General features: G+C 45.2%; 1 protein-coding gene across 1 annotated transcript in view; it reads right to left on the bottom strand.

The window, feature by feature from the left end:
- Window positions 1-5,883: 5,883 nt before the first annotated feature.
- myt1lb (myelin transcription factor 1-like, b) overlaps window positions 5,884-12,689 on the bottom strand; it is a 31,749-nt gene continuing 24,943 nt past the window's right edge. The window contains exons 14-20 of the mRNA XM_070920674.1: window positions 12,460-12,543; window positions 9,495-9,716; window positions 8,691-8,785; window positions 8,066-8,169; window positions 7,822-7,965; window positions 6,920-6,982; window positions 5,884-6,024 (exon numbers count right to left, since the gene is read on the bottom strand). Coding sequence (XP_070776775.1) covers window positions 5,884-6,024; window positions 6,920-6,982; window positions 7,822-7,965; window positions 8,066-8,169; window positions 8,691-8,785; window positions 9,495-9,716; window positions 12,460-12,543 — 853 coding nt within the window. The remainder of the gene's footprint in view (window positions 6,025-6,919; window positions 6,983-7,821; window positions 7,966-8,065; window positions 8,170-8,690; window positions 8,786-9,494; window positions 9,717-12,459; window positions 12,544-12,689) is intronic.

Below are 12,689 nucleotides of genomic sequence, written 5' to 3'. Positions count from 1 at the left end.
TGCTAGCAGTGAGCCGAGCCGAGCAGAGACCGCCAGCTGCCCCTCTCACAGACTCACACAGCAAGTTAGCCCAGCCGGGAGAGAGACAGAGGAGGAGGAGGAGGAGGCACACACACGGGGGGAGAAAGAGAGAGAGAGAGAGAAGTGGGGCAGTGTGTTACAATCCCAGACAAGGGAAGTCCAACAGAAAGCTGAGTGGAAGAACTGCATGAACTTTGCCACTCAATAAGACACCGATTAGCAACGTATTAGTCCCCAGTTACAGCCTTTACGGCACTCGGTTGGTACCCGAAAGTCTGTTGCAGCAGCGCATCTCTAAAACGTGCTTTAGCGCCCCTCAAATCCCATCATTCTGTAATTTGCCACAATCCTAAATGAAATTCCAAAGTGCAAATTTGGGGGATGTGACATTTTGATTTAGGCTCATAGGTGTAGCTGTAGTCATGGCTCCGTTCCATTAAGCTGTCCCCTTGAGCCAAGTAGAGGTGGTAAAAAATGTTCCATTACTTGGGAAGGCCCGCACTCAAATTGCTTACTTAAGTAAAAGTTAAAAAGCAGCAAAGTGTGCTTGTATCAAAAGTAAAAACTACTTGTTGGCTCAATGTTGTAGCTGGTAAAGGTGGAGCTAATTTTAACCACTTTATATGCTTGAACTACTTCATGAAACCATAGCTGCTAAGGAGGACTGTAGTGGTCAAATACATTTAGTGGTATATACAGTATTTGCCTCTGAAATGTGAGGAAGTAGAGGTATAAACGAGCATAAAAATGAAAATATTTGGGTAAAGTACAAGTACATACTATAACAGTAGCCTACTTAAGTAGAGTACTTCATTAAATGTCGTTTTTTTTGTACTATTCCACCACCCAAGTCATTAGTGATCCAGCACGCATAATACCAGGGCCCTGGAGCTGGCATATCTAAATGGAATTCAGCCATTATTAATAAAGTCAATTACGGACACCTACAAGGCTACAGCTACCAGGTTTCGCGGGGGTATCTTTAAACAGTGAAATATAACAAAAATGAGTTAGTCAGGGCCCGCTTACAGCCTAATGTGTCTGTTTTTGTCGAGCACTTAATGGTGGCGTGTTCAGAAAAGTAGCATAGTGCTAGCCTACAGCTACCTAGCTAAGAGTAAGAGGTCAAGTTTTAGCTAGCCTATTGTAAAGTACCGCGTCCACATTATTTTAGCCAGAAAACGTTCGCTGCGCTGCAGCCACGTCTAATAAATATTTTTTTTATAATATGACTGAAAAGTGAAATGTACCCACCATTCTCTCGACCGACAATGTCAGCTAATCCTTGAGCTGTCACGACGGCTAATTCGCATTTCGACTAATAATCACAGGCGTGTGTCATAAGGTGCCGGCGCACCAATCAGGAGCGAGAACGGGAGCCATTGCACTTGAGCTATGTACATATTCAACATTTACATACGTCTTAAATCAAAATCAGTTGACACCCCAACATTAAAAAAACCCAAAACAAAACAGCAAGATTTATTCTACATAAAGCCTGTCAACCTGCAGCAGTATTTTTACACACCAGAGCCTTCCTTTGTTAATAGTTTGGGTTTGGGGACATCTGCTGGTAGGTGTAGAAATAACACTACACCTCAATACATAGAATGGAAGGCAAACCTAACAGTCCTGAGACAATTAAGATTTACATCAATACTTTCCATTTGTTGTGTCATCACACAGAATGATGATATAGCATAATGCATAGTATTTTTTTTTATCATATAAATGTGTTTGCACTTTAACAGAACACAACAGCATTCGTTGAACTGAAAAACTGGTCAAAGCTGCTCCACTGAGCAAGGCTCTTCTATAACCCAGACCCCCTTTTTTTTTCCACATTAAGGAGCCTCCTCTCCAGAACCTGCTATTTACAGTGAGCAGATTGGCCGTTTATTTCTAATTTTAGCCTCTGCTCAGCTGCAGCTCACCGTGCACATATGCAGCCTCCTGATTGGTCTATTATCTCAATTTGGAACTCTGCTCAGTATCACTGCACATCTGTGTCCCTGATTGCTGTATTGTGTGGGTGAAAGGTAGCTGTGCACTGCTGCTGCGTCATTGTTCGCATTTCCACGGCTAACAATGCTGGCCCGCTGCTATTGTTAGCATTTCCACAGCCTGACAGACTGGAGGCACCGATGAACGGCGGAGGCATTGTTTCAGTATATTCCATGGGCCGTGGTGCTTTATTCACAGGGAGTGCGCGTTCCATGCACTCTAGTTAAAGACACATAGAAAGTACTTAACCTTGAGAAAACAATTTCATTTCAACGTATACCTTGAAAGTAAAGAGAGACAGTCACAGTGTGCAAACTTGTTTGTGCAAAATTAAAAGAATTTGCAATCTATCTACACATAAACTCAGACACTTGGCACCTTGAGTTTACATGTTTATATTTGGCCGTGTGATGACATGAAACATGATTTACCCAAGGGTAAAAATGATCTACACGGTCGACCCTCACGCTTTCACTCCACGCCCAGGCGTGCGGGAAGCCGAGTCAAACCAACACACGGCCTACAGGCCGCGCTGTTAGAGGAGCACGGGCATCTCACGCGCATAAGCAAGGGGCAGTGTGGAGGTCATGGGGAGTACTACTGGCAGGAGCTTTGTCAGGTCTGAGAAGCCTGAGTCAAAGATTAAGGGGTGTGCAGTTTGAAAGCGTAGGCCATGCAGGGAGTGTCTGAGAAAACACACCACGCGAGTTCCAGGCGACCCCTGACTTTGTAGAAAGAGCAATACTAAAACAGAGTCCAAGATGAGGCATGCACCGGAAGAAGAAAGGCAAGATCAATGCGGAGCAGGGCCTCGCAGCCTTCTTTGAATTGCTCCGCTGTGAAGTGGATTGCCTTGGCTAAATGACTGATTGACCTGAATCTCAATGAATGAGCTGGTCACACAAAGGCGTCTCCCCAAAGAGTGTGTGGAACTGGTAGTTTGCTTTAACACCAACGGAGCGGGTCACCTGAGGGTGGCTCGCAAATCGGCGGTTATGTGTTTTGCTCCATTTAATGTGGGAAGACGAAGACGATCTCCATCGGCGATCCTCCGTCATGACTCGTCCCGGACAGCTGCAGAGCAGAGGGGTGCGCCTGCGGGGCACCGTGCAGTGTGGGCTTGCTGACCCCTGCTGGCGGAGAGTTCACACTTCTGCGGCGAATGAGCAACGCAAAAGAAGGCATTTTTACAGGCCTCTGGCAACACATTTTTTTTCTTTATTCAGAGTAAGATGTGTCAACATCCAGCATGACAAAAAATTGTACAAAGTTCACAATTTATAAATGAAATATCACAGCAACTTGTGATCTCACACATTTATAGCAAAATTAAAATGTCAACAAATCCATGCTGTGTAGTACAAAAATAAATCAAACTTCAGTTCCACAGAGAGCACAATAGTTTATACAAAATCCTGTCTTTGTTAATGGTCACTGAAAACAATCTCAAAATGAATCGGCTCAAAGAAAATAATGATAATCTGATGAATTCACAATAATTTATATGAAAAGTCAGCTTTCTAAATATGTGACAACCTTTTTGTGTTCCCTATAGATAGTCACAGATAACTATATTCAGGTTTGTTATTTATGTACCAACATCAGACGAGCAGCCGGTTTTGTGCTTTAACATCCCTTTTTCCCCCTTTTTACTGATAATGAGAATTAATTCAAAAACTGGTACTAGCTATTACTCTACTGAAGCATTACTATATTGGCAAAAAGCTGCAGACACGGTGCTGTGGAAAAAGGCGTATGCAGTCATGGATGATGGGTAGTAGAGTCCTGAAAGAGGACAAGTAAAGTACAATAGATGAGATTCAATCAGGTGAGCGACGAGCACCTTTTGCATTAGCTCTCGAAAAAAAGGCAAATTCTGAGCATGATCGCTAACAACTAGAACAACAGGACGGAGGGGCGCATACAGCCGGGCGTGGCGCCGGATTGTATCACCCCCTCGAAGGTCTCGCTCACCGCTTCTTCTGCTTTTTTTTCTCTTTTTTTTTTAAAACCTTGAATTGATTGACTATTTAATCCTTTGTACAGTGATTAGATATAAAGTGCTGCTGGGGGATAACTTTATCTTCCTAAAACATAGCAAAAATGAAAGAACATTGTTAATGTTTTTACACTTGATAATAGCCTACAGTATAACTGCTATGGTTATAATCATCCTCCTCTCTGATTTCAAGTCCCTGTTCCGTCCTCCCTCAGTGGTACTAAATCCACACCTACAGTGGCTCCAAGCAGTTGGTTGCTCCAATCGGGTGCCAAAGAGGTCACCTGGAAAATTGCACACCGCCGTACGTAAGGATAATATCTTCAAGGACAAGTGCAAATAGTCTACTGGCACATAAGTGGGGACAGTGACCCTGTAAGTCCCGCTGTCATACTCTATAAATACTCTTTACAAAACCCTCTGAAACCCTCCTTTTAGGCTTTCGGGTACTGCTTTTAGTTTCTGTAAGAACATCAAAACATGGAAACGAAGGTGTCCCTGTGCAAAATCGTACAGAAAAAAAGTGGAACTCATATACTTTCGCTTCTAAAACTCAATGTCCAGGTTCCCTTCTCTCTCTCTCTCTCTCTCTCTCTCTCTCTTTTTTTTTTTAAAAAGACTTTTTGTATTAAAAGATTTGTATAAAAATCAATATTTTACATAGGCTATATTAAAAAGATTCATGTTACCCCGCTATGCTTATAAACAAGAAATTGCATATACCCAACCTTTTTTTTTTTTTTTATTCCTTTGCAGATTGCATCCCGTACCTACCATAAACAAATGATTTAGTTATTATATTGCTGAGACATTTCTTGATCCTAGCGACGCAAGTCTCGAAATTGAGCAGATTTGATACTAGAAAGGCTAGAATGTGGTCTCTACAGGTCATCGCCTCTACACGTCACTTCGATTTGAGATTGGTTGAGGATGAGCATGTGAACATGCATGCGCCGCACAGATGTGTTCCTCTAGGAATCAATTGGCTCTCCTAGACAATGGGATTTCCACCATCGGGTTTCCGTGTAATGATGTTTACAATATAACTGTTCATACATACATTCATACATACGTCAGGTCAGTTTCCTCTCCAGATTCATTTACAGCACCAATGAAAAATGCCCCCACCTACAGCTACACCTCTTATTTTTTTTTTTTTTTTTTGTCTCTCTCTCTCTCTCTCTCTCTCTCTCCATCAAAAACATGAACACAAACATTTCTCAAGCGTTGTCAGAAAATAAAGCGGAATCGCAAACCAGTTCTTGCTCTTGAACAACCTACACGCAAGAAGAAGAAGAAGAAGAAGAAGAAGAAGAAGGAAAAACATCTAAAATCGTCGAGTCCAAAATCTCCTCCCGCGAGGAGGAAAAACAAGTCGCTTCCTCCTTGCTTGTAGTTCTTTTTTTTCTGTTTTTTTTTTTTCTCCGTTTTCATTCCGCTGTCCAGTTTTTTCATCTAAAATCCTTTGTCGTCAAGCAACAAAAAGGAACCGGCGTTCCATTATCATTAGCTTACTGTTCAGAAATATACACTAAAAATGTGCATACATGAGCAGCTAGAAACATTACATGACACTATGTCAGCTCATATGAAAACGTACAAAATGTGAATGTCCTCAAAAACTATTTTGCCGCTTACTCTTTTATGTTCTTCCTCAAAGCAAGGCCCGAAAAGAAAAGAAAGAAATTATCGAGAGGTCTTTCTAAGCATAATACCCCCTTTTTTTTTTTTTTTTTTGTTGAGAGAACAGAATTTAGAATATATAACACTATATACTGTAAGTTACTGCACCGAGCCGAAGAGATCTGATACACCACCCTCGCCTGCTGGACGGACAAAAGTCTCCCTTCGCTGAATGGCTACACCTGGATCCCTTGGACGGCTTGCTTGATGTTTTCCAACAGGGCTTTGTTTTCTGGGCTCTGGTACTGGTCTTGATTCGTGTACATGTCCGTTAGAGTGGTCACGTAGGCGTCAAAGTTCTGATCGCTTATTGGCTCCTGCGGGAACCAAAGACACAGCATGGGGGCTATTAGAGGAACAACAGAGGTGGCGGAGGATTTAAGGTGGTTCCTAAATCGGTGGTTCCCAACCTTTTTGCGTAAGGGACCCCCATTTTACCACCGTGTATACGCTGGCGACCCCCACCCACATAAAAAGGGGGAAAAAGTAGCCTACTTCTTTTGAAATATCTTAATGTTTATTTCATCGTATTCAATGCATAAAAATCAATAACAGCACAGAACAATTAACTGTACAATGAACCGAAGTTTGTATAGAATTCTGAACAGACTATTTCCTGTGGATATTGCAACGTTTTGATATTATTGTACGTCCGTCTTATGATTTTCTTTTTAATTTCACTAATATACATACTGCTGGGGGGTTGGGAACCACTGTTCTAGGCTCTGGAAAAGTTTTGCAAATACAAAACCTCCACCAGTTCAAAATTCATAGAGCGAACGGCTGCAGGGGGTCCTGTCAACAGTTTTACAGACCTGACTTTTTTAATGGTGGTCTATGGGGGAAAACGATTTCTTCATTGTAATACTGACCACCGGGACAGATGGGCAGCAAGGCTCGACTAATTATCCCAATTAATTAAGTTCACATTTTCCATCTTGAATTTTGAATTAAACCAATCCAATTTGAGCAACCTGATGTTTTGACCCCCCTCGCCAAAAAAAAAACCCCAACAAAAATACTTTCAAACCACATAAATTCAGTGCTATTCAAATGTCAACATGTTGGTATTAATTATTAAGTATCACAATAAGGTTTGGTTGTTTTTAAGATTGTATTTTCATTTCTCTGCTTCCATAATAATGACAACGTTTATAAAGGAACTAACACAACATTGAAATTCAGAGTCATTGAAATGATATAGTGACTTACTTGCTGGTGCAACTGTAAGCAGCTGTTATTCCTTAGAGGAGGCTCTTTGTGTGCCAGTGGTTTCTACGGAAGGGAAGGAGGGACACATTTCTATTAGCTGGCTTTGAGAAACCCGAGTTGCTGTTCTTGCATTCAGGCACTAGGTGGCAGTATTTGACATACAGCCACGCACAGAATTAACTGGAAAAATGGAGGCCAGACATGAATGAAGACTAACACAAGAGCTAGGCCAGCCAATGGCGTCAGACGGGCCCACTGGTGTTGCAAGGAGGTGTCTTTTGTAAAAAAAAAAAATTAATTTCACTCCATGTGCCATGGACACTTTTTTATTTTTTTTTTTGTCATCTCAATAACTGCTGAAATAGAAAAGGAGGACATGACGATGAATAGCTTGCCACTCAGAGAAGGATGCTCAACCGGTGATGAATGGATGCCTTTGTCAATGAATGTTAGCTAATTCATTATACAAGAGGATATCATGACAGAGTGGCATTGTGAAGGATGGGGGAGGGGGGGGGGTTGCTTTATCTTCAAGAGCCCCCCCACCACACACACACACACAAAAAAGCACAAAAAAACAGTCATTCCTCAAAAAAGGGGAACCTATGGAATTAAAAATGAGATTGCATTGCAGTACACTTTACAATAAAACCTACAATCACCACACCTCTCCACGAGCAAGGACAAAACCTCAATACACGCACGTTCGTTTAAGCTACAGAGTTAAACGCAGCAATCATCAAAAACACCAAAAATGCCCGCTCAAACCTCATTTCACGACTCCCCCTCGGAGCATTTCGGACTAGGCATGCACAATCGGCTGTGGCTAAACACACAAATAAACGAGCGAGCTGCTATGATGCTACTGCTATGCTAGCTATGCTCTTCCCGGTGGCCCTTACCATATGAGGGAGCTGGACATTAGCTAAACTGTTAATCAGTGACTGGCTGAGGTTGGCCAGCTCATGCAGGAGAGATTCATTTTGCTGTTCAATCACCTTGTTTTCCTCCTCTATGGACTTCAGGTTGGACTCCATTGTTGTGATCTGAGGAGAGAGAGGGGGGGGGGGGGGGTGACAGGACGTTACAGGACACCACACGCCACTGCTGACTCGGGTGGACGGCGCAGACAGGAGGCTCGCTCACCTGCGTTCTGAGTTTGATCATGTCCGCTTCCACTTGCGAATTTGATTCACTTAAGTCTTTGATTTCTTCATCCAGCTGTTTGATCTCATCCTCGTGCTCCAGTCCTGCAGGGGGGAGGGGGGGGGGGGGGAGGGGGGGGGGGGGGGGGGGGAGCAGGCCTCAGTCATGGATCAGATTAAAAGAGCCTTCATGTCGGCCCCAAGTGCTTTAAAAAGGACACAGCGTGGCTCTGTGGCGACGGAAGAGCTCCGCCAGTCTTCCCCCTCCGCAATGGAAGTGGGGCAGGTCATTTCAGCTGATTAAGACTCTACAGTCAAATTAAGATCCTGTCACATCCCTTTACGAGGCATTGACAATTCACTGCAGCCCAGGGTGAAGTGGGGCTAGCTCAGATGTTCCACGTCTGATCCGGCCACCAAGTGAGCCCAACCTCCTCTCCTTATTTACACCCTGACCCCTGAATGGCAGTGCGTTTCCAATTCAAGCCTTTACTCAGACGCCCGCTTCGCCGCACACCCTCTCCTGATTGGTTTATTATCTGAAATTGGAGCTCTGTTCAGCAAACTGTGCCTCGTCCGTGTTCCTGATTGGCTGTATTGTGCGGGTGAGTGGTGCTTGTAGTTACCGTTGCTGGCACGTTGCTGCTTTATTGTTAGCAGTTCCACTCCGGAGAGCCTGGCTTTCCTCATGGCGGACGTGGCACGTGGACAACCCGAGAGACTGGGGGCAGCAACAAGGAGAGGAAGCATTGTTTCAGTATATTCCACACACACACACACACACACACACACACAGTGAGCCAACATGGCTTGCAGACTAGATTCATGGGTTGAGGTTGATAAGAATTATTCCATTAACGTCAGTCTTGAAGGAATAGTTCCACATCCGCTTTCTTGCAGAGAGTCAGATGAGAAGATTGATATGGCTCGTACTGTAAATGTGCAGCTACAGTTAGCTTAGCCTAGCCTAGCATAAAGACCGGAAACGGGGGTAACAGCTGCCCAGGCTCTGTCCAAAGGTACCTACCAGCACCTCGGAAGCTCACTAATCAATACGTTACGTGTTGTTTGTTTAATCCATGCAAAACTGAACAAAGTAAAAAAACTAGTTCTTGGCCAGGACCAGTGCTTTCACCCTTTGTGCTAAGCTAAGCTAAGCTAAGCCAACAGGCAGTACACTTCATTGAATAGCTCTTATAGAACGACATTTAAAGGTCCCCCGTGGAGTTTTTATTTTACCTCTAGTAGCGCTACGGAGCAGTTTTTCTATGACCAGGTCTTTCATCTTATGCTTGCGCACGTGGCGGATGTGATACACTCTCCCGCCAATGGTTCCCCACCATGCCACTGATCCACAGGTGGCAGTAACACAACTCATCCTCCCCTTATCTCTCGACGTGTAGCAGTCCAGCCAAGATCCCTAGACCCACCTCCTGTGCGTGAGGAAGCTTCCGCTGACGTGACCCGAGCCGTCGCAGCCTGGCGTGGGGCAGGACATGCCCTCCGTCTTGCCAGACTTCCACGTGAACTGGATGCCGTTTAGGTAGCCGTCCTTCTGCCTCTTGGCCGCTATGGGGCATCCTGACGCACTTCTGTGGGATGCGTACTTCCCCGTCACGTGTCCCTGACCATCACAACCTGGGACTGGACACCTGGTGGGGGGCAGAGTGGAACAACCGTTCATTTGTTTATTCCAAGTTGATACCGCCACCTTTTCATCGTCCTGTGTTTGCAGGGTGACCTGCTGAGGCTCAGCTGCTGGCTCTCTGCCACATAATATACTGTAGAAGCAAATATCAGTTTTCTGTTTCCCTCCACCTCTTTCACTTTGATAGAAACAAAGATACCGTCACCTTATTTAAAGCCGTATCAGTGGCATCCTTATCACAGTCTTGGAATGCTGACAGTGCATCAACACCGGTGCTACGCAGGTGCAATGAGGCAGTAAAATTCTTCCAAATGTCACACCTCACCAAAACGGATCACGGGCTGCAGCTAGCTACAGTTGTGAAAGTATCAGTTCTGTCTGGAATAGCAGCTACCTGGCTTCAGTTCAACTCGGAGGTGCTTTTTGACAGGAAAAAAAAGATACGGGGGGGAGGGGGGATCATCTTCCACAGCGTCTTTTTCTGTGGCATTTCAGATCAGAAGTCAAAAGGACTTTGCTGAACTAACTCATACACCCACCCAGCCTTCTTCCTTAACATCGTTGCCACATTCTGACCAGATTCTAGTCATGTTCAAACTCCAAATATAGCCCAGTGCCATGTAGAGAGAGAGAGAGCGAGAGAGTCGCGTCAACTCCGTTCTCTATGATATCTACGCATTCTAATCGCCCGCCAAGAACTTCCTGGAACTATCTGAAGTCCACGTGACGATGAAGCATTCTGAACTTCCTCGACGGGACGGAGAGATTTACCAGGCGGTGATGGGGTTGGTAGCATCACGTCTATAGAACTGGGTCAAGGGGTTACCGTGACTTTCAGAATACTTATTTTACACCGCAGAGTATTTGTTTAAATGTTTAGTGACAGCGGGTTCAAGTTCAAATTTTGAATACGACTGGACACGGTGTCCACGCTGTAAGAATGTCCCAAGCACTGCTCTTATTGTTGAATCTCTCTGTCCCAGCACTGAGGATGAGAATCAGCTGATTTAAACTTTTAAACCTCTCATCAACCCGCTTTGTCCATCACTTTTACTATTTAAACAAAGGCTTAAACTTTCTTTCGGAGGCTAAATGAAATTGGTTTTCAATGAACGAAAGCACGCCTGTGACATTTCATTCTCTACAGGTCTGTGAATTACTTTGGGGCTGTGACTCATTGCGGCGTAAGAAACGGCGCCACTTCAAGCCCCAAATGTTTCAGCCGCTCGCGACCCAGGCAGCCGGACTGCCGCGACCTGGCTGCAGACCGGATCCAGAGCTGTGCTGTTTGTGGCTGCGTGTGTGCTGTGTAACCGACTGCCATCCAGGAATGCATGAAGTCCAGCAAGAAGAGCCTGGTGAGCGCAGTGGTTAGGGACTGGTTCATGTTTTAAAACAAGCAAGCGTTCATAGTTTCTTTGGCTTAGGAAAAAACACAAACGAAGTGGAAAATCTTTGGACTTTTGGTCGCACTAAACGGGACAATGTGAAGACGACACCTTGGGTTGTGGGGGAATAACAAAGGCCATTTTTCACTTTTCCTTTTCATGACATTTTATGTTTCTATGTTGAAACAAGAGCTGCCGACTGCTACGCTACCGGTAAGCTCCTGCTTTACACACTAGGGTTTCAAGTGCAGGTCGTCCCCTGATCGTTTTTGTTCAGTCCCTTGGTGTTGAGGGTTAGACCAGGCCTCCTGGCCAAGCTCTAAGAGCAAAACTCCCAGTGACAGATACCAGATAATAAATGATCACGCAGAGCTCAGAGGCTATTGAGGGAGGGGTCAGCAACCAACCCCTCTGGGTATCATAAGCCACAGAGAGAGAGAGTGAAAAGGATGATGTCATCATCCATCATCCAGAGAGGTGAAGTTCACTCCCTTCCTTCACATTCAATGCTGACCCCCTCCGTGTTAGTGGATGGGACATGGGCCAGACTAAAAAAATCTAAACGTACACGTCAAATACGTTTGGTTCCAATTAGCTATTTGAAACGCCACGATTGACGGCTGAGACTGGGTTAGGGTTCACCGCCGCGCAGACTCTGGCTCCAAATGACGTCACCGGTGCAAGATGCCAGCCAGCCACAGTTTGGCTTCATTTTCGTCCAGTGGGGAGGAAGTGGAGAGGCATCGGAACATCTTTATGCACAGTCAACGGTTACAACCCCAGACGGTGAATTCAAATATGCCGCGGAGATGCTTCAACGCCAACGGAGCACACTTGCGCGGCTACCTGTGGCAGAACTGTCCCCCGAATCCAACAGAATGACGAGATCATGAATGGCCAAAGGGTGTTATTTGTGCTCTGCACCACCGGAGAAATCAATGCAGCTGCAGGGGCTGAGGCCAGAGAAGCCCATTGTGGGATTTAGGTGGAGTCCGATCAATCTCTCTCTCTCTCCCCCTCCCTCCCTCCCTTTCTGCTTGCCTCCCTGCCTTTCCTTACCTGCGGAGCCTGCAGGAGTCCACCAGAGACTGCGGACTCTCCGCTCTCTACACCGCTACAACCCGACACCTTCAGATCCAGGCTGAAACTTTGCCACATTTGTCTTGTCTGAGCTAATACTGATTTATTCCTTGCTCGCGCTGGTTGTAAAACGGTGCGTTGCTCTTTCATTCAGGACAACACTTTATATGTCACACGGGACATGTAGAGTGGGCAGTGCTGGCAGCAGGAGGAAGGAGTCTAAGTGTCAGGGTTTTGTAGAGGGAGACAGAAGAGTGATGATCAGTGTCTGTGCTATACCTGATAGGCTCCTGGTCCTCCTTGTTCTCTTTACTGTGGATGATCTTTATCCCACTTTTCCTGGCCCGCGGACACCCTGAGAGACTGCAGATAAATGACAGTGTTACACAGTTGAAGCGTACAGTACGGGTGTGTGTGTGTGTGTGTGTGTGAGAGAAAGAGAGACAGAGGGGAGGAGGGGGGGGGGGGTAAAGCAGAGTAAGGTAAGAACTTTAGAGACGTATTGAGCA

The sequence above is a fragment of the Enoplosus armatus genome, chromosome 15, assembly GCF_043641665.1.
Source record: "Enoplosus armatus isolate fEnoArm2 chromosome 15, fEnoArm2.hap1, whole genome shotgun sequence".
NCBI lineage: Eukaryota > Metazoa > Chordata > Actinopteri > Centrarchiformes > Enoplosidae > Enoplosus > Enoplosus armatus.
The sequence above is the reverse complement of the archived record's forward strand: the minus strand, read 5'-3'. Positions and strand labels throughout refer to the sequence as shown.